The following is a 21,983-nucleotide window of genomic DNA, read 5'->3' as shown; positions in this document are numbered from 1 at the left end:
CACCTCTTCTATAGCCCCCACAGTAGGAGGTGCTTCGCCTCTTGTAGAAGTAGGCTTACATGAGAGGGGTCCCTGAAAAGGGACGGGTGGGGAGGATGGTATGGGGAGATGATTGTGAATGGGATGCAGTAACCGGTTTTTACGATTTCTAGCACCCATTTGTCGGTGGTCATGTTTCACCAGGCCGCATAAAAATTGGCTAGTCTGTTGCCAAATAGTGTTGATGATCTTGGCTGCTGCCTTAGAAATATCGGGGTTGTCTGACCCTCGACCAGAACTTCAAAACTGTTGTCTGGATGTCAATGGTTGCTGTGTGAATGATTGTTCCAATGTCAGTCTACGTCTTGTCTGTCGCTGATGTTGTCTGATGTCATACTGCTGCTGTTGTTGGTTAAACAATGAAGGTCTGTATCTTTATTGGAATAATCTATTTTGTTTCCATTTTATACCAGGTAACTGGATGCCCAATGTCCTGATTATGGCCCTTGAGTCCTTCAGGGTATGGAGGGACATGTTTGTGGATTCTGGGTATGTCTACCCAGCAAAGTTATTTCTAAATAACAGCCCTTATTTTGAACTAACTTTACTAGCGTCTACACAGCCAACCGCTATTTTGAATTTATTACGAAATAGTGGAGCGCTTATTTCAGATTTGGTAAACCTCATTCTATGAGGAATAACACCAAATTCGAAATAGTTATTTTGAAATAAGTGCTGTGTAGACACTTATTTCGAAACAGGGGGCCTCCAGCCTTCCCAGGGTGCCCTAGTGGCCACTCCAGCCTCAACCAAGAACACTCCCTCCCCTGATCCCTGGGAGCCCTTAAAGGGGTAGACTCTGGCCACAGTGCCTGTGCCAGCTCCAAGCCTGCCAGCTCAGAGCCAGCAGTCACTGCCTCTGATTCAGTGGCCCCAAAACATGAGCCAGCAAGCCACTGCTCCCCAGGAGCAGTCTGCCAGCTCCTAGGAGCCTGCCAGGGCTCAGAGAAGACGGACGCCTTTCTGGTCCAGGGTGGAGATCATGGAACTTATTCAGGTTGGTGCGGGGAGGATGCCTCCAATGTCCATGATCTCCGCAGTAGATGGAGGAACGCAGCATCTATGGCAGGACAGGTGCCATCCTGGCCACCAAAGACCACATGCGAACCCAGGAGCAGGTTTGCATGACAATCAAGTTGGTCCGGCGAGATCACCCAACCCTGAGCCCTGAGCTTCCCCTCCCTCTTCTTACCCTTGCTTTCCCCTTCCAGCTCCCTCCTCCCAGATTCCCCCCCACTCTCTCTTCTCTCCGTCCCGCCTCCTTTCCCCAGTCTCACCAGAGTTTCATTCCCTCCCCCCAGTTTTGTTAAATAGAGAGAGTTTGTGTTCATGAAAATACATTTATTTTGTTTTACATCAGGAAGGGAGATTAGGGAGGGATAAGTGGAAGGACGTGAATGAGGAATGAGGCACAAGCCTCCAGTGGGGCAGACCAGGGAGACTCTTAGTGCTCCTCAGGGTGGAAGTTCTCCCACAGGGCCTCCTGGATACAGACAGCCCCCCGAGGGACCTCCTGGATGGCAGCCTGCAGAAAGTGCAGCCAGAGTTACAGCAACGTGTCCAAGAGAAGCACCAGAGAACCCAGAGGCAGCTCTGGCTCCATGTTATAGACAGCTGTGGTGTCCTGAGTGAGGGCAACCAGAGCACGCAGAGACAAAATGCTTTACTGTCCCTCATCGAGGTAGACAAGCAAGCAGGGAAACCTGAGAACTGGCTGTCCAGGGGGGTCCCTTTAAGCACAGACCTCAGATAGCCTCAGGCAGCAGCCCCCTACAGTAAGTCCTGACCTGGTGCCCTGACGGAACTGGTGCCAGCCAGCCTTAAATGTGATTCAGCATCCACTCAGTGTGGATGTGCTATTTTGAAATAGCAAAATGCTATTTCGAAGTGCATTTCGTGTGTAGACGTGTTATTTTGAAATAAACTATTTCGAAATAACACTGTAGTGTAGACATAACCTCTGTGAAGAGTTTTGTGCCCTCAAAGGGGAGGTCATCTATGGTGCATTAGACCTCTCTGAGAAAACCGGAGAGCTGAAGCCATGATGCCCTCCTCATCACCGCTGCTGAAGCCAAAGATTTGGCTGTTGTGTCTGAGAAGTCCAATGCAGCCTGTAGGGCTGTGTGAGCTAGTCGCGTAGCTTCCTTAACATTTGCTCTGAACTGTTCTCTCTTTGTGTCAACAGTAGATTCAATAAAAGATGCAATTTGGTCAAATATGTGGTGAATTTGGCTAATTCTGTGATGTAGTTAGCTATTCTGATCTGCAGGCCTGCTGACGAATACTCCTTTTTCCCACAGTATCCAGCCTCTTCCAATCCTTATCATTGGGAGCTGTGTGTGTATTTTGTTCCCTCCCTCTTTGACTGACTGCTTCCACAACCAAAGAGTTTGGTGCTGGGTGGGAGAACAGAAATTCTGCTCCTTTAGGCGCTATATAGTATTTTGTCAGCTCTTTTGTAGGTTGTTGAAATTGTGGCCGGGGTGTTCCATACATTTTTGGCTGTGTCAATGAGGGCCTCATTCATGGGGATAGCTAATTTTGATTGAAGAGATGTGTGTAAAATGTTTGTGAGTTTATGCTGCAACTGAGGAGCATCTGAGAGAGGGATCTCCAGGGCATCTACCACCCTCTTGAAAAGCTCCTGGAACAATTTCATATCCTCCCCCACTGTTGATGGTGGAGGCATTAATGTGTCATCCTTAGATGTGGCAGAAGTATGTGCAGGTGGGGAAGGTAGTAAACTGTGATCTGTCCCCATGGTATCCCCGTCCTGATCCTCTGTGTCAGAGCTGTAATGTTCTATGGGCTGTCTGGTTGATGAATGGGACTGTGGTGTCCTGGGAGGCTGTGTAACCTATTGTTGCGTATAGAGTGCCCAAAGGTCCCAGTGTGGCCAGTTAGGCATAATGAGTGGTGGCATCCACTGTGGTGGCTGCCATTGCTAAGCCTGTTGCAGATGCTTATGAGAATAATGCCTCGATGCTCGAAGTGTTTTATGTATCTCCTCCTCATCGTCATTAACTCTTGCTGCTATAGAGCTGGCTGGAGTGGCTGAGAGAACGCCCCGCAGGCAAGTTCCATCAGTACCAAAGAGGGGCATCCCCGGAACCGAGTGAACCATCAGTTCAGCTGTCATTGTGAACTGAGGCATGAGGGGTGGGTCAGGTGGTAACAGAGGGCAAAGGCAGGAGGCATTAGTGACAGCACTAAATGAGTTGTCGGTGCTGCGTGTTTCAGCGGTGTTGGTGGTGTCGAATCAGGTAATGTGCTCCGGCTTGGTGCTGTGTGCGAGCACTGTTTGTATTGCCCCTCAGCTGTTGGCACACATTTACCTGCTGGTGCTGACAAGGAGGCTTTGCTCTTCGCTCTTGTCAACACTTTGATGCGCGGTACATGTGCTTGGGATCTCGGCTCTTGTGTTTGCCAGTCCCTTTAGATGGCTGCTTGTCCGACCCCTTTGCTTGGGATTGAGGTACAACATTAGCATGGGCTGATTGCTTCCTTGATGGTGACTCAGTCCCAGAGAAGGAGTAGGATCTTTATTAAGGTTACTCTTCTCCCATTCCTTTGGGCTCGACCCAGCGTAAGCCGCTTTTCCGACCCCATCCCAGGCTATCTTTGTGTGTGAGGGGTGGATTGATCAGGGTCAGTGGGCTGTCTTGAGCTGTTCTCTATTTGGAGCATTTTTAATTGAAGCTCCCTCACTCTCCTAGAGCAGTTGGTTAACTTCAGGCAATGCGGGCTGTTGTCTGATGCATGATGCTGTCCGAGATGCTCTGATCCTGGCCATTGGAGATTGAAATAGAAAGTTTGCAGGTGGTACACATCTTGAATCCGGGCGAACCTGGCATATCCCAGAGGGTCTGCAGTAGTGCACAGCTGTTATGCTCTGCTAGTGTAGTGAAGCGATTTCCGCTTCACTCCTTTTTTCTTTTTTCTTTTGAAAAAGTTTAAGAATATAAACTATCACTATCCCTGAGAATATAAACTATAACTGAACTTATCTAAAATAAACTATATACAAAGAAGTAAGTCTTGAGTGAGGTGAAGGGGAGACTGCTGATCTGTGACCATAGCCAACGGCAGTTGAGAAGGAACTGGGAGGGAGGGGCGGCTGCGCACATGCATTAGCCTCCTCAGAACACACACCAGCTCTTTGGATATGCGGCCAACCAGGGATACTGCTGTCACAAATCTCCGGCTCTGGGCTCAGCGGTGCTGAAGCACCTAAGGTGGAGAACCCACGGGGACACTTCTTGAAGAAGAAAAGGCTAATATCAGTCTGGTGTGTGTTAACAAGAGTCTTGTATGTAAGATCTGGCAGATAATTGTCCTGCTCTGTTTGGCACTGCTGTGGCCTCAGCTGGAGTGCAATGTCATTGTGAGTGTCACATTTTAGGAATGATGTGGTCAAATTAGCAAGAGAGTACACGAAAAAGTGATAAAAAGGATGATAAGACTTAAAAAACCTTCCCCATGATGAAAGGTTTAAAAAAATAGGAATGCTTAGTTTTGAGGGAAAAAAAGACTGAGGCAGCACTGCAACAAGGGAGATTTAGGTTAGCCGTTAGGAGAAAAAAAATGTTCTAAGGATAGCACTAGACTAGGTTACCAAGAGAGGTTATGGGATCCTTGTTATTGGAGGTTTAAGAATAGGTATGTCAAACGTCTGTTACAGATGGTCTAGGTGTACCTGATCCCACTTTTGAGAGGTTATCTAGTCCCACCCTTTCAAGTCGATATTTCTAAAATTCTGTATTATATGATGACAACTTTTTCTGGCTTCCAGCTGTCGTCCCTTCTCAGTTGGACTGGTTTCCTAGATTTTTTCCTAGGGAAAAATTCCTTTCAGGGTGGTCAAATATTGGAATAAATTGCCAAGGGAGGTGGTGGAATCTCCCTCTCTGGAGATATTTACGAACAGGTTAGCTAGACATCTGTCAGGGATGGTGTAGATGGAGCTTGGTCCTGCCTTGAGGGCGGGGGGCTGGACTCGATGACCTCTCGAGGTCCCTTCCAGTCCTATTATTCTATGATTCTATGATCCTTTTTAATAGTAGCTTTACATGTCGTCCTCATCATCATGACAGATCCCAAAGGGATGTGGCCGTCTTGCAAATCTAATGCCACCCAGCTTGATCTCTTGCAAAGTGGTCTGGTTGGATATTCAGTTAACATCCATCTCTGGTAATGCTTTCATGCCACTGAAAATTATGTCCATGTGATTGCCAGCTATTTATAGCAGTATTCCTTTGTATATATTCTAATTTGTTGGCCTTCCCATTCTAATGAATCTATACCAGTAAGGCTGCTGAAACAAAATCAAACCATCACTGATGGAGTCAGTTGCTGGGTTCAGCTTTGAATGTCATCATTTCTGATCTTGTCCTGCTATTTGATATGGAACAACTGATTTGGACAATGGAAATTTAAAAGGTCAGTTGTGTTCTTCAGCTTTCCTTCATGCCCATGTTTTGCTCCTGTACAACAGTTGGTATAACTGTGGTTCTATAGGTCCACAGAAAACATTGGCATGATGTACTTACAGAGACAACTAAAGGGCCCAACACATGGCAGGAGTATATGCATCTTCCAAGCATCCTCCAGAACCGTCTGACATGGTTAACTGTTCAATATTCTGTCTGGGCATGTTAATACTGAACAGGTTGTAATCTGGAGCTGGAGGCTGTTGGTTTAGTCTTATCCGGATTTAGTCTGTTGGCCTTGGAATCTAGGAATCTGCTATTGACTCAACCACTGTTGTTTTTTTATCCCCCATTATAGAACTCTTCTGCTATTGACATGATCTTCCCAGGGATGCCGAGTCACTTCATCAGATATGACAAACTTGCTTGCTGAACTGAATCAAAAGCCTGATGAAGTCAATAAAAAGTGCTGCTCCTGGTTTATGAAATGCAACCATCTTCTCAACATAAAGATCTGGTTGACATGAAATGGCCAGGTCTAAAACTGCACTGAGTATCCTGGTCTTTGTCACAAAGGGCATTGTTGGTGCAGGATAATGACTTGGAACAAAGACTTTCCCTGGGACTGATAATATTGTAGTACTTCCATATGTGCTGCATTTGGCCTTAATACCCTTTTTGAACAGAGGCAAGATAACAACTTTCTTCAAGTCACAGGGGATATTAGTAAAGCAGATGGTCCAGAAGAACCTATAGCAGGGGTGAGCAATATTTTTTTATGGGGGGATCACTCCAAGAATTTGGAAAGTGGTCAAGGGCTGCTCTCTTTCATGATATTAATGGAGGAAGTACAGGGTCTGGGCTGGAGGTTAGGTGCAGAAGGGAATTTGAGAGAATCGGGTGTATGAAGGGGCATGAGATCTAGGAGGGTGTTTGGGTGAAGGAGGCAGTTGTGACCTAGGATAGGAGACTGGGGTGCAGGGGTTTGGGTTGTGATCTAGGACAGGAGGGGATTGTGACCTGGGGCAGAGGATTGGGGTGTAGGGTCTGAGAGGGGGTACATGGATTTCAGTTGTGACCTGGTGCAGGGGTTTGGGCTGTCACCTTGGGCAGAAAGGGGTTGTGATTTGGGGGCAGGAACTGGGGTGCAGGAGGGAGTACAGGGGTTTGGGTTGTGACCAAGGACAGGAGGAGGTTGTGACCAGAGAATTGGGGTACAGGGCTGGGAGGAGGTATGGGTACAGGAGAGAGAGCAGAACGTTTGGGTTATGTGAGGTTGGGGGTGCAGTGAGTTGGGGGAGGGAGGTATTGGGGTGCCAGAAAGAAAGGATCCACACCTCAAAATTGGATCGAAAAAGCGATCTCCTTTTCAAAAGAGAGTGTCCAGACTGCATGGATGCTCTCTCAAAGGAAAGCCCTGATTGCTATTCACAGAATGGCTACTGGGGTACCTGTGCTTTTTTCGACTGTCTTTTCTTTCGAAAAACGTCCCTGTTCTGCATCCACACATGCCTTTTTATTTTTGAAAGAAATCTTTTGAAAAAGATGTTCTTCCTCCTGATTTGAAGTTTACCAATGTCGAACCCCCCTCCACTTTCAATTTAATTTTGAAAGAACGCGATTGTAGTGTGGATGCAGTGAAGTTTTTCGAAAAAGGGCAGTTTTTTCGAAAAAAATGTAATCTGGACATACCCTATCTGAATAGCTCTCTCAGCCTTCCTGTTGCTCTGAACATATTTTGGTGATAATATGCTAATCTCAGATCACAGTGAATTCTTGAAATAATGTATTTAAATATTGGTGGTCCATTATCAGCCATCAGAGCCTGTAGTATATCATGCTTTTCAAACTGTGATAGTCATTCTACAATTTGTGTTTGTTAGTTTTGAAAGCAACATGCTTTTAGAAAAGTAATCAATGAACAATAAACAGATTTCTTTGCCAGATTCATATTAGTCCCTTTCTTCAATCTGTGTATATTGTAGCCAAAGTTACCTGCCTGTCAAGATGGATTATTTGATACTTGGATGGTCAATATATCAAGGAGACAAACATCTCCCTCTTACTTTCCCTCCTTACTCTACCTCTGAATTAGTTATTTGAATGTGAATTTTCTGTTTAAGAAATGGTGCTGTCCAGTGAAGAGATGGCTGTATAATGTGAAATAAATGCACTTTAAATGCTTTCAAGGGGATTAAAGTAAATATTTATTATGTGAAAATGAGAACATAAATAAATAGAGTAACTGTGGAATCTGTAATTTTTAAATAAATGCTTCTTCTATATTTTTTCTAATGTAAAAATTAGAGGAACTGGTATGATACTTTTTGAAGGCGGAGGGAACCCCATCCCCATCCCCTATGACTGGAAAGCAGTAAAGGTATTAATATGTCTGTAGATACTTGAGATAGGAGAGACTAGGTATTCAGTGATTGACAGAAATTGGCTGAACAAAAATTGATTGAAGTTCTGTGTAACATGTTTTTGATCCAGTGGGAGAATTAAAAGCAAAATATAAATCTGTTTTTAGTACGGACATGTGGTTACTGAAAGATGTAACAGCAAATGTTCATGTGGTTGAAATAATATTCCTATTTTTTTTCTAAAATCACGTCCTGTACCTTATGCTCATGGGAACATAGAAAGGTAATTAGAAGAATTGCAAAAGCACAGAGTAATTTAACTTTGTAGAGCTAATTTAGTAGACTGCCCTGATTGTATACATGCCTAAAAATTAAGGGCCCAATTCAACAACTTTACTTATATGGCATGTGGGACTAAGTATCTTGGGGTATGTCTACACTACCCCGCTAGTACGAACTAGCGGGGTAATGTAGGCATACCGCACTTGCAAATGAAGCCCGGGATTTGAATTTCCCGGGCTTCATTTGCATAAACTGGGCGCCGCCATTTTTAAATCCCTGCTCGTTCGAACCCCGTGCCGCGCGGCTACACGCGGCACGAACTAGGTAGTTCGGACTAGGTTTCCTAGTCCGAACTACCGTTACTCCTCGTGGAATGAGGAGTAACGGTAGTTCGGACTAGGAAGCCTAGTCCGAACTACCTAGTTCGTGTCACGTGTAGCCGCGCGGCACGGGGTTCGAACGAGCAGGGATTTAAAAATGGCGGCGCCCAGTTTATGCAAATGAAGCCCGGGAAATTCAAATCCCGGGCTTCATTTGCAAGTGCGGTATGCCTACATTACCTTCCTAGTTCGAACTAGGAGGGTAGTGTAGACATACCCTTGTGGAGTAAGGGATTACTTGTTTTAAGAAAAGGTAGATGAATCAAGATCTAAGTGGATACAGTGAGGATAGAATTGTGCATAGTGACTAGGATTCCAACTTTGGATATATAATTTGATGAAATTTCCAAGAATATCTTTAATTAAAGATTAATCTTTAGTTGCTTGAGACTTCAGGTCTTCACAGGTTGGCAACCCCAATAGTGACATGTGTAATACTAGTGATATATGCAAGACTTTGCAGATTTCATTGAACCAGTCTAAGGGGGCTTGCAAAGTAATTTGGTTGCCACCGAGGGGACTCATAGGGGAAGACTAACTAAATGTAATTTATTCCCCTCCATTTTTCCTAAGACCTTATGTCAGCTGGGATATGAAAAAAACAAACAAACAAAAAAACCCAATTCTATGGATTTCAGGGGATAGGGAATTGAAATTATTCTGATTCTTAGTTGTGGATGAGCTAAGCTTGATTGCACCTCAGAAGAAATGGAAGAGATCCCAAGATTGCTCTAGTCATTGTCTGAGGGCTGTTCTAATTTACATTGAACTGTAATGATTCTACAACAGGTATTGGCTCAATTGAGAATAGCTAAATGCTCCCCCTGACTCATGACCCTGCCGTGCCTCTAACTTGGGTTTTTTTGCCAGAGGAGATACATCCGGCTAGAGAGCTCTATATTATCCCGGAACGTACCAGATTACTGATTCACTTATCTTATTGGTGCTTTGCTTTAGCAAAGATGTCATAAAGAGGCCACAGAGGAAAAGTGGGCTTAATGTATCCAGAACCCACCAAAAAAAATTCATCAGTATTCAGGGGTACATTCTGTGGATGCATACTGCACATTCATAAGGACCAATGGAATAATGAATTATAATGTGTGTGTGTGTGTAAGAAAAATTGGAACATGGATCATTTGTATTGCAGGGCACGTGTACAAGGGAATAACCACAGGAATCATAGAATACTAGAACTTGAAGGGACCTGGAGAGGTCATCAAGTCCAGGCTCCTGCCCTCACTGCAGGACCAAGCACCGTCTAGATTATCTCTAATAGATGTCCGTCCCAACCTTCTCTTAAATATGGAGATTCTACAACCTCCTGAGGCAATTTATTCCATTGCTTAACCAACCTGACAGTTAGGAACAACTTCCTAATGTCCAACTTAAACCTCCCTTGCTGCAATTTAAGACCATTGCTTCTTGTCCTATCATCAGAGGTCAATGAGAACATATTTTTTTCCTCCTTGTAACACCCTTTTAGGTACTTGAAAACTTCTATCGTGTCCCCTCTGTTTTCTATTTTCCAAACTAAACAAACCTAATTCTTTCAGTCTTCCCTCATACATCATATTTTCCAGACCTTTAACATTTTTATTGCTCTTTTCTGGATCCGCTCCAATTTTTCCACATCTTTCTTCAAATGTGGTGCCCAGAACTTGACACAATACTCCAAATGAGGCCTAACCAGTGCAGAGTACAGTGGAATAATTATGTCTCAGGTCTTTCTCACAACAACCCGGTTAATGCATCTCAGAATCAGGTTTGCTTTTTTGCAACAGTGTCATGCTGTTGACTTATAATTAGCTTGTGGTCCATTATGACTGGTGAGCCCTTTCTCCAGTACTCCTCCTTAGACAGTCACTTCCCAGTCTGTATGTGTGAAACTGATTGTGCCTTCCTAAGTGGAGTAGTTTTCATTTGTCCTTATTAAACTTCATCCTATTTACCTCTGACCATTTCTCTGGTTTGTTCAGATCATTTTGAATCATGACCCTATCCTGCAAAGCACTTGCAACCTCTCCCAGCTTGGTATCATCTGCAATCAGTGCATGGAATACAAACATGTAGAAAAACCACTGCACTGCTCATCAATAATGAATGCAGTGCTGTGTACAGGAGACTGTAACATTCAACAGTTTATGCAATGCCGTTGTGCAGAGATATCACCTGGGGTTTGAACAATAAGTAGACAGGCTAAATAATCCCCTACAATATCTGAACTTATGTTTGGTAGAGAAACCACTGGAGGGTCCATTACTGTATGCATTGCTTCTATGCACAGGAACCCCAGCCCTGCACAAGTGTGCAGAGGGGCCACCACTCCCCGCCAGGGGTCGCCAAAGCCTAGTAACCCCGGTTCATTTCTCCCACAATTGCTGCTCATTCCCTGCTCCTCCCCACTTCAGAATCCACACGGAATGCAGACCAGTAGTGGGCGTGGCCCCGCCGCTCCGCCCACCGCGTCCCCTGCGTGCGGCCGTGCCCCCCACCCTCTCAAGCAAACCGGTGTCTCGAGACGCCCGCGCTCTGGTGCAGGCGCTCCCGCCCCTTCCCCCCTACTCCGGGAGTTGGTTTGTTCCTCTTCGTTCCCCTCACCCCCCGCTGTGGTCGGGTCTGGCCCGACCCGGCGGCTGAACGGAGAACTCGCTCGCACTCAGGGACTTCGCTGCCCATTGAAGGACCGGCTCGAGAGGAAGGGGGAGAGCGGCTCCCCGACGCGGGCAGCACCATGAGGTGAGGGGCCTCCGCACCGCGGTGTTCGCATGGGGGGCGCTGTGGGGGTCTCCGGTGGGAGGAGGGCCCGGCGGGGGGGCCTAGGCGGAGGTAGCCGGGGAAAGCGCGCGGGTCTGTGGGGAAGGGGGGGGCGTTGTTCGAGGGGCGGGTTCTCTGCCGCCTGCGCCGTTGGCTTGTTGCTCTGTGGAAGCGCCCTGGGGGCCGTTGTGCGGGCGCCGGGCGGGGAGGGCTGGCTCCGGCTCCGCGGGGATAATGGCCAGCCCGCCCGGCGCCTTGGGGAGCCAGCGGGCCGGGCGCGGCTGCCCGTACATGGCGTGAGAGCCCCTGTGATTTGGGCGGCGCGTGGGGCCAGCTTGTGAGCTCCTGGCGCGTCTTTTTTTTTGCGGGGCTGGAGGCTGCTCGCGATCCCGTGTCCAAGGCGGGGAGGGAGAAGCGCTGCCCTTCTATCGGTGTGTGTTGCATTGCAGCAGCAGCTGGGTTTTTCCCTGTGTAATCAATAGAGGCAACCCTCCATCCCCCCGCCCCTCCCGGCAGCGGGGAACACATTGTTCTTGGGGCGTGTTAGTCCCGATGCAAACCTCGAGCCGCACGTTGCTAATTCCTTTCGGGGGGGGAGTCTTTGTCCATTTGTCTGAGACTGAGCCTTTATGTGATCGTATTTGCTTGGCGACTATTTTTCCACCCGCTCCAGCCGTTTCGTGCCTGTTCAGTATCCATAAGCTCTCTCTGAATTGGTGCAAGACTTCGTGAGAAATGTGACTTTGTAGACTGAATGGTGATGTATTTGGAGACGCATTACTATGATCCACATAGGCCTGCCCATTAGGTTAAACAGTTGTCTGTGTGTGTGTCGGGGGGTGGGGGACTGTAAATTACCTAAGATATTGTCTGTCTTTGTAGTTAGACTTGAATCTTCTTTGTGTTAAAGATTAATGGCCAGCAGTTGCCACGTCCTTTAGAACGCACCAGTAAGCTTTACGTGATATAATCTACACATTCCTTTGCTGTGACAGTGTCAAGTCTAGGAATTCTTCACAAATGTGAGACGTTTCTATTTTAAAGTTTTTATTTAGTTTTTTTAGGGTTTTTTCCCCCAAGGGCAAATGTTAACCATGGAGCCTTGGCATATGAAGAACTGGGTTCTCTTCTCTCTCTCCCCTCCTCCCCATGCATTCTGTTCCTGGGATGGCTTTATTTTATTTTGTTTGTAGTTACTTATGCATTAAATTTGCTTTTTAAAGCTATTTTGTAATATTAAATAACTTTTCTCTTATTCATACAGTGTTCTTTCACAGGGCTAGCTTCTCAACACTTTAAAACACTCAATTAATTCATAGTAATTGCATATTTTGTATATAGCACTTTCTACTGTTTTGATAATTTAAAAAGTTTAATTTTTATATCTTATTTGCATATTTTAGAGGTGAATTTGTAGTTTTGAGGCAATCATTTTACTTAAGCTATGTCTCTGGTTCAAAAAAAGTTTGTTGGTACAGTTGTATCAACTAGCCCTCCTAATGTAGGTGCAGTTTATACTAGCAAACATACCTCTTTTGCCATTATAGCATGTACTGATTCAATGCATGAAATAAGCTATTCTGGCAAAAGAGACTTTTGTGTTCTAGCAAAAACACTTTTATGCATGTATAAATGTATGCACATTAAGAGTTTTTGCTGGTTTAAGTTTTGCCAGAGTTCCAGCATTACCAACAAAAGTTTAATGTAGACCTCCCCTTAATCTGTCTAATATTAAATGTTTGTATAGTATAGTGAACTTTAAACTGTATACTTGTACGCACGGGGCCTAAGCATAAGCAAAACATCTCATAAATCTATGTCTCTTCAAATTCTAAGTAGCAACTGTTTTTAAAAGGAAATTGTCTGGAGTTAAATGTTCATTATGAATGCTTGCTGATTTAAGGAAACCTCAAGAATTCTTCAGGAATTGCATAAATCTAAGCCTTGCCCAACCATGCAAATTGTATAGTTGTAACTAAATTGGTTTATTAACAAGCTAAATCAGCAAGTTCCCCTTGTGTTGGACAGTGTTAAATAGAATCAATTTCTCAATCTCTTTAGTTAACTAAGTACAATATGTGTAGCCAAAGCTTCAGTGAACATATTCTCTTAGGGCTTGTGTAAGTCAGCATAAAAGGTTGTATTTTTAAAATATGTTCTTTGAAAGGCATTAGTTAATTGGTCTTTACACAGTCTTACAGACAAGCAAGTTTGTATCTTTTCTGGTCAAGGTAAACCCTTTGAATGGGGGGCCAGGAAGAATCAATGCTTGCAATGTGACAAATGTGCTATTTGTCAAATAGCTAACAAGTTTTGGAAGTTTGCCTGTGTTAAAAATTTTTTTGCTAACACCTTTTAAAATATCTTCTCTAGTCTAGACAGATATTTAGTTATTAATTATCATAAATTAGGTGTAGTTCTGAGAGAGGTTCTTCCACTTACAGCTTAATTTATAATAAACAGAGATAATGTATACAATTGACACACTGCCTACTTGTTTTTCCCTTTGATATTTTCATACCCTCTGCCCCTTGTTTTCCACCCCCTTCCTTTTTTTTCCTTCCCCTTCTCCCCTATTTTTTTGGGGTCTGCACATCCTAAACTCAAAACTCCCGTCATCTGAAGAAGTGGGCTATACCACGAAAGCTCATAATACTATCTACATGTTTTGTTAGTCTATGAAGTGCTACCAGACCATTTGTTGTTTGATTAAAAAAAATAGGTGAGTATAATCTTTTCAGTGTACTCTTGTACAGAAAATTGCTCTGAACTATAACTTCATTTTACATGCTTGCGCTCTCAGGCGTGGGATAAGGGAGTATACAGCCAAGTGGTCAGAAAATTCTTTCCCTGCCATCCGAATTCTGAAGTAATGCTGGTCTGACTGATGAATGGCTGCTCCAATATTTGGAGTAGCTAGGTGGTTGAAAGTTAACAAATAGTTTCCCAGTTTTTACTTTATCAAATACAGCTTGCTGTCACCTGAATTCTAAAATCTGTGCAATGTAATAGGGCGCACATGACGATATGTATTTAAATATCAACAGTTGTTTGTAGATGCTTGAAAATTATAGAAGAGATATTTAGATCTTAGCTATTGAACACAGGATTTAAATTCTAAATCTTGAATTACACAGGAGTATAGACAAGTTTCTGTATAAAGTTTTGTTTCAGAAGTCCAACTCTTCAGTAAACTATTTTTTAAGGGTGAATAGGTAAACAGTTGATTTTTGCATGTCTGCTCTTTTTGCATTGTAACTGACAGAGTACGTGGTGTTCTGAATCGAGTGTTACGTGAATGGACTAATCTCATAATAGGTGTCCAGAAATAGTTAGATGTGACTAGGGATTCCATTGGCAATTGGAATACTAAAAACAGTGGCTGTTAATATCTGTATCTTAGGGGTTGATAAGTCTGAGCGGCCGTGTTAGTCTTAAGCTTTAAAATGAGTAATCCTGTGACACCTTTCTTAGAGATTAACAAAAAAATATAGAATCATGCATAAAACCTACTTCACGAGATGAGTTTTCCATTCCAACTCATTCGATAAAGTGCATTTTACCCACGAAAGTCATGATTCTATATATTTTTGTTAGTCTCCAAGGTGCCACAGGACTACTCATTTTTAGGGGTTAATGACTGACATCTTTGTACAATTAATCCAGAAAATATTCAAAATTTCAGTGTTTAATGATATTTTCTTTGTTTACAAATGTCTGGGTCTGATATCCCTCTTTATAGGTTATTCAGTTTTAATAGCATTTGAATTTCTAAATAGGAAAAGTAGCTGATCTGATTTTTTTTTCTAATGTCTATTTCTTAGTAAGTGATATGGTTTCCTCGTTCCCAATTTAATCTTTATTTTGATTTTAGATTTCTTTAAAACTACCTTCTGAAAATTTCTACTTTGAGTAAATATATATGATTTCTTTCTAACTAAGTAGTCATCAAAAATCAGTGAATCAGACTTTGGGTCTGGGCAGATAAGTTTTTCTTGGCATTTTAAAGGCTGGATTAAGATTCACTACTTTATTAATGAAATGGTAAGAGAACCTAGTTCCAAGCCTGTGGTAGCAAAGCTAGCTAGCTTAATTGGGATAAAGAATTCTTGGGGAATCTCAGTTGTCCTACAGTTCCTTAATGTTCAGTTATGCCTAGAAGTGACACTACTCACGACAGTAATAAAGTTAGGGTAATCTAAATTGTTTATTATTGTCAAGCTGAAGGAGCCAGTTATTCAGGAATGAGAGAATAATAAGGGTTTTGCAGCGTGCTTTGCTGTATGGGGTAGAATTTCAGAATTGGGCTTTTGTTGTAGTTTTTACTACCTGCATGACACATGACATATTTGGAATGGAAAATGAGATATGGTTTTGAAATATTTGACAAAATATTTAAAGTGAAGAGCAGTCAGTTAAATCTAGCGATATTGCTGTACATGTTCCTGATCACTAAATTGCTCATTTCTCTAGAGTAAAATTGGAAGTGTAGGCAGATTTTTCAGGTGGGCACAAGAATTCAGTTCAGGTTACTCTCCTTGCTCTAAGTAGACTGAGGCTGTGTCTTCACAACGAGCTTGGGGTGTGATTGCCAGCTTGTGTACACACATCATGAAAGCCAGTACAAGTGTAAATAACAGTGTTGCTGCAGTAGCAGAAGTATCATACCGAGTATAAACCCGCTTGAACCCTGTGGGTACATGCTTGGTGTGGCTTACACTACTATTTATATTTGTGCTAGTTCTCATCAAGCTAGCACAGGTATATGTGCGTGAGAGATGGGGAATTGCATCTCTAGCTTATAGCATAGATGTAGTTTAACAGTCATTTGTCTGATGCTATTGCAGACTTTGTTAGCTAGTGCTTCATTTGTGACAGTTGCAATAGTTCTTGCACTTTTTTTCTTTGTCTTATATGGAATCTGACAACTACTTTCCTCAAAGTCTCTGGATAGTCTATGAATTATTTTGATAGTAGGTTTATAAGACTTTATTTCACAAGAATAAGTAAATGAAATGCACATCACCTAGAATTCCTATTCTTCATAGATGGTTGCTTGTAACATACTAAGATGGCCATATTGCAGAGCTCTAAAAATTACAAATGACTTGGGGGTGGTGGGGTCCAGGAAGGTGATTTATAATTCAGCATTAGCCTGGAAGCATGCATACATGCAAGCTGCTTCCTCCTGATTCTGATGAAAGACTGTATTTTTAAGCAAGTCAAATTTAGCTGATACTGCTCTTCTCTCTTCCACTTTGAACTGTAGGGCATGAAGAACTGTATAGTCCTTTTTTAACCTCCCTCAGAATAGGAAGAAGCTATTCATTCAGCATACACACTCACTGGTCACCTACATGACACACGGAGATTTGGTCTACACTACAAAGTTAGGTCAACATAAGTTAATTTGTGTTGACCCTGTTGGTGCATAGTCAGATTTGTCTTTAGCTAACATAAGTACCCTGTTAAGGTGATGCAGTAAAACCATCTTTTTGAATGGCCTTGAGCCATAGTTGACCTACTGAAGTCAGGTCAAACAGTATCTACACTTGTACTGCACTATGTCAACCCTGGTGATTCTCCAACTGTCCCAAAATACCTGGCAGTTTCCGCTGGTTACAATTGTGAATTCCACTGTCCAGGGGTCTTAAAGTGGAAGCCACTCCCTCTTGTTTTTGGAAATGCATTTTCCTGATTGTCTACATTGGTGAACACACGTAGCAACTCTCCCTTGTTCAACTGCACAACAAACTCTGCTGGTTCCACTCACTAATTGTGTTGCTGCTAGGAGTAGGCTGGAGGTATTGGATTTTTTGGGTCTGTGGTGAGAACAAGCTTTGAAAGCACAGCTACAGACCAGCTGTTGAAGTTCACATTTACAAAAAGATTGAACGGGAGATGCAGGTGAAGAGGTATGACAGGGATCAGTAGCAGTGTCAGGTGAAAGTGAAGAAACTGTGTCAGACATACTGCAAGGTCAGAGAGGCCAACAATTGATGTGCTAAGTTGCAGATCTGGAATTCTTACCATGAGTTATATTCCATATTTGGCAAAGACCGTACCACCATCCTCAGACCCTGTGTATACCTTGAAGGAGCCTTAGACACAGACTCCTGCCAAGAAAAGTAAGGAAAAAGGTATTGGGGGAGATGTGTTGGGAAGAGTCCAGCTATGTCAGGACCTATTTGTGACTTTGACACAGTATAGCTAGTTCCTTAAGTAGAGCACAGATGAACCCAATGAAGTGGAAGGAACCATAGGTAGGTATGAGCACATATTTTCCCTCAGAGTTTAAAACAAGGGTGGGCAGTAATTTTTACAGGGGTGCCATTAATTAATTTTGGTACATGGTCATAGCCTGGCTCCTTCTCTTCCCCCATCCCATGGAAGGCGTGGGGTTGGGGACTAGCCTCCCCACAGAGTTGTTTGGGGCTGGAAACTTGGGATTAAAAACACAGCAAAGGGTTTGCACCTCCCAGCCTCACCAGTAACACATTGCCTGGCAGCTACCCAGGGTTAGTGTGGCTATTTAAAGGGTTGCTGGTTGTGATACTACCCCAGCAGGGGCTGGAGCCACAATCCTTTTAAATAGGCACAGCATTCCTGGGCGGCTGCCAGGCAATGAGGTAGTGGTGGGGTTAGGGATGTGAATGACTAATCAACTATTCGACAAGCAAATGCTTTTTGGATAGTCGATGCACTAGTTGCTCCCTTCCCTTGCTGCCTCTATCAGAAAGAGGCAGTTGGGGGAGGGGCAGGGGGAAGGAAGGGGCGCTTCAGAGCAGCACCACCATGTGGAGTCTGGGGCCAGACATGCCCTGGGCTCCACGCAGTGCTGCCACTTTGAAATGCTGCAGTTTGGGACCAGCTGGGGACTCCCCCACTGACCCTGGGCTCCATGTGGCACTGTGGCTTTGAAATGCCTCGGGGAGAATTGGGCCAGTGGGGAACTGCTTGAGCCCCTTGCTGGCCATGTGCTTCCCTCAGTGCTTTCACCTTTGAAGTGTAGCAACAGCCTGGGGCTGTTGCTACACTTCTAAGGCAAAGGTGCTCTTATTGACTATTGAATAGTCGATGCAAATTGCATTGACTATTTAATTAGTCAATTAATCTAAATTTAACATCCCTAGGTGGGGCATGGAGCTGCAAGCATTTTAAATAGCAATTTAAAGGATTAGTGGCTCCAGTCCCTGCTGGCGTAGTGCTGTGACCAGGAGCCATGAGCTATTTAATAGGATCCTGCTGCCTGAGCCACCAGCTGGAAATTTGGTGGCATGGGCAGCAAGATATAAATAAGTGTCTGGATGCAGTGCCTTGGCCTCATCTTGCCTAGCCCTGGTTTAAAGTGTAAAGATGGTTCCCAGCTCACCCCCAAGTTACCAAGACAAAGGTATTGACTTTTCTTGCATGAGATAAAAAATTCAGAGGGAACTCTACCACTGCCTTTTGTACTGCTAGCTTTTTGTTCCCTGTAGGGTTAGGCAGGAGACAGGGCATCTGGAGCAGATTATGTATATAGGGATGTCCCTTGTATCTTCCTCAGAAATCTTGATGAAACTGACACAAGTACCGCTTATTTGTAGCTCATAGACTTTAAGATCAGAAGGGACCATTATGATCATCTAGTCTGACCCCCTGCACAATGCAGGCCACAGATTCTCACCCTCCCACTGCTAGAATAATCCTCTCACCTGTGTCTCAGATATTGAAGTCCTTGAAACGATGGTTCGAAGACCCCAAGATGCAGAGAATCCTCCCACAAGTGACCTGTGCCCCATGCTACAGAGGAAGGTGAAAAACCTCCAGGGCCTCTGCCAATCTACCCTGGAGGAAAATTCCTTCCCAACCCCAAATATTTGTAGCTACACTGAAAGATGCAGTATAACATTTATAAATCTGTACCAAGCACTGCATAGTTCTAACAGCCCAAAACCTTCAGGGCCAGAGCACAGTCCACCACAGCACATTAATATGGTTGACTGTTAAAGCTTTATTTCACAGCATCTTGCATCTGCACAGTTCCACTTTCCTTTTGTAGTGGCCCTTTTGTCACTCTATTCAAACTTAGCCGACAGCATCTCCATCTCTAAAGCAGTGGGTCTCAAACTTTTTGGCCCATGGCCCACCTGGCTCAATGCAAACTTTTCTGTGGACCACAAGTTGCTAATGGAAACTCACCGTTAATTCCATAATTATTCTAGAGCCATTTTGCTAGTGCTGCAGCTAGGGAGAATGGTTTAATTTAACCAGTAAGAAAGGAAATATTAATTTAAATTATTAAACAGACTAAGCACTTTAACTTTCTCATGTTTATCAAATTTCATTTTAAATAAAGTAAAATATTAATGTATATCCAACACACAAAGTTCCTGTGTTTTCTTTGTTTATGGTAGGGGTGGGGAACCTTTTTTATGTGAGGGGCCACTAACCCACAGAAAAATCAGTTGGTGACCACACAAATGAGAAGCAGGGGAAAACAAAAACAAGAAAAACCCTCAAAAAATCCCCAACCCTCATTGATGTGGCCCCCAACTGAAACACTTCACTCCTCTGGCACTCTAGCCCCACTGGTGGAGGGGGACAGGGAGGGAGGACTGAGGTTCAGGGATTCTCATAGGCCGGGCTCGCCAGCTGCGTGGTTCTGCATTCTGTGCATGCTCAGATTGCTCTGCGCATGCTCTTCCGGGTTGTAATCTACCCGCCACGGGCAAGTAGATTACATTATTTGTCGAGCCCTGCTCATAGGCCAGATTAACTCTTTTGGGATTCTGGGCTTGGTGGATTTTGTGGATCCCCAAGGCTCTGGGGTTGGGACAAAAATCGGGGGTTCAGTGTGTGGGACAGAGCTGCCAGCAAGAGGAATGAGGGTGCAGGATCTGGGTAAGAGGTGGGATGCAGGAGGGGGTGAGGATGCAAGGTCTGGGTGGAAGGTAGGGTACAGGAGCAGGCTTGGGAATAGGGTGTCTGGCCAGGGGGAGGGTATAGGAGCAAGGGAAAGTGCAGTGTGTGGCCTGGAGGGAGGGTGCAGGAGAGGGCTGGGGTAAGGTGTCTGGCCAATGGGGAGGGTGCAGGAGCAGGCTGGGTGTGGATAGTGTGTCTGGCTGGGGGAAGGGTGCAGTAGCAGACTGGGGGTGTGGTGTCTCAGTGAGGGGTAGTGTGTGAGGGGGCTGGAGGTGTGGGGATCTGGGTATGAGGGAGGGGAGCATTGACTTGCCTTGAACCCCATGCTGTTCCCAGGTACCGCCTCTTGCTGTTCCCGTTGGCTGGATTCTGGCCAATAGGAGCAAAGGGGAAAGCCTCCAAGCAGCACACTTACATGCTGCTGTTCCCCCAGCAGAGGGTGGGGGAGCGCTTCTTCCCCTTGAGATGGATTGTGCAATGAGTCTTGGGGCTTCTCCCCTTTTTCCCCCCAGGACAGGAAGCTGAAGCTGGCACTACAGTTGTGCAGGGAAGGGAGAGCGAGGCTGGAGTACGAACACGGGCTCCCCGCTGTGGGGGAAAATGGGGGCTGAGCTTGAGCTGTGGACCACTAGTGGTCTGTGCCCTCAGTTTGAGAACCACTGGTCTACAGGAAGCCCTCCCCTGCCTTGCAGATATTAAGAGGGAACAACAGGCAGCTAAAACCACTGGATATTTTTCTTACCAAGATCCAGTCTTGTGAGTAAACACCACCAGCATCTCTCCCAGTCTAGCAACTGTTGATCTACACCTGCTAAGCTGGTAGTTGAATCTTACCTTTTTTCTGTCAAAGTGTGTCTCTGTGTGGCTTCATGAGCTAGGGAAGCAGGGAGTAGGCTTGGTCTCCTAGGGTCACTATTGGCACTTCAGCATTACCAGGGGTAATCTGCCAATTGAAAGAATGTTTCTTGCAGCACTGTGAACAGTTCTGAGTTCAGCGTGGGCTGGTCAGGGAAGATACATGATGGTCACATCTTTAAGAACACTCTCAGTGAAGCCTTTCCAATCTACCAATGCTTGCGTAATTGTAGGAAGGTAGCCTTTTCTGTTGATGTCCTCAATGGCAGGAGTGGCCACACTGTGACTCTTTTGCATTGTGTGGCTCACGGTGCCACTCACAATCCTCTCTCTCTCCCCCTCCATTCTCTACTTACCAGGCTTGTGGGGAAAGCTCAGGATCTCTGCCTTGCAGTGGAATTATGGGATAGGGACTTCTGCCCATTGGGAGAGGGGTATCTGAGCTTCAGCCCTGTGGGGTGCACCTCCCAGGGCTTGGGGCTTCAGCAAAAGTGGGGCTGAAATCCCAAGCCCCAGTTCTCAACTGTCTGAAGGCTGTCATATGCAGCTTGGCAGGTTTGGTCACCCCTGCTCTGATAAGGTGGGATAGTGCCAAAACAGGGATCTGTGTGTAGCCTTTGCCCTATCACAGTTTGGGAGACCCACTGCTGCAGATCCATCCCCTATGTCTGAGTTACAGGCCTACATAGCAGGCCATGACTACTGGATCTACATGTTTGCATGACTACCGGCCTTACAGTGGATTTCCCAACTCCAAAATGCTCTCCTACTAACCAGTGACAATCAGTGGCTACAGGCTTCCGGGGTGCTAGTCTTGCTTGTTTAATTTGTTAGTGCATTTCTTTCTGGTGTCCCTGTGCTGGAAGTCTGGGGCAAACATGGCACACCAGTCCTGGAATGTGTTTTGTGGTAAAGTTGAAATACTTCAAACTACTACAAAAAGGGTTAGAGAGAGATAGTGGACCCATCTAGCT

At 44.7% G+C, this 21,983-nt stretch overlaps 1 protein-coding gene and 1 long non-coding RNA gene across 13 annotated transcripts in view; both read left to right on the top strand.

Moving 5' to 3' along the window:
• LOC142828032 (uncharacterized) overlaps positions 1–7,695 on the top strand; it is an 88,692-nt gene extending 80,997 nt beyond the window's left edge. Inside the window, exon 3 of the long non-coding RNA XR_012902949.1 lies at positions 5,827–7,695. This is a non-coding gene — a long non-coding RNA (uncharacterized LOC142828032). The remainder of the gene's footprint in view (positions 1–5,826) is intronic.
• A 3,279-nt stretch (positions 7,696–10,974) lies between these two features.
• Positions 10,975–21,983, top strand: part of ENAH (ENAH actin regulator) — a 192,736-nt gene continuing 181,727 nt past the window's right edge. For 8 of the 12 annotated variants that reach the window (XM_075925292.1, XM_075925291.1, XM_075925290.1 and 5 more), the window contains exon 1: positions 13,914–13,972. In XM_075925292.1, coding sequence (XP_075781407.1) covers positions 13,929–13,972 — 44 coding nt within the window. In that variant the 5' untranslated portion in view covers positions 13,914–13,928. Of the gene's footprint in view, positions 11,233–11,453; positions 11,682–11,759; positions 12,008–13,913; positions 13,973–21,983 lie in introns of those variants that run through there. The other 4 variants (XM_006118028.4, XM_075925286.1, XM_006118031.4 and 1 more) reach the window with 3 other exon arrangements.

The sequence above is a fragment of the Pelodiscus sinensis genome, chromosome 3 (genome assembly GCF_049634645.1).
Source record: "Pelodiscus sinensis isolate JC-2024 chromosome 3, ASM4963464v1, whole genome shotgun sequence".
Classification (NCBI taxonomy): domain Eukaryota; kingdom Metazoa; phylum Chordata; order Testudines; family Trionychidae; genus Pelodiscus; species Pelodiscus sinensis.
The sequence above is the reverse complement of the archived record's forward strand: the minus strand, read 5'-3'. Positions and strand labels throughout refer to the sequence as shown.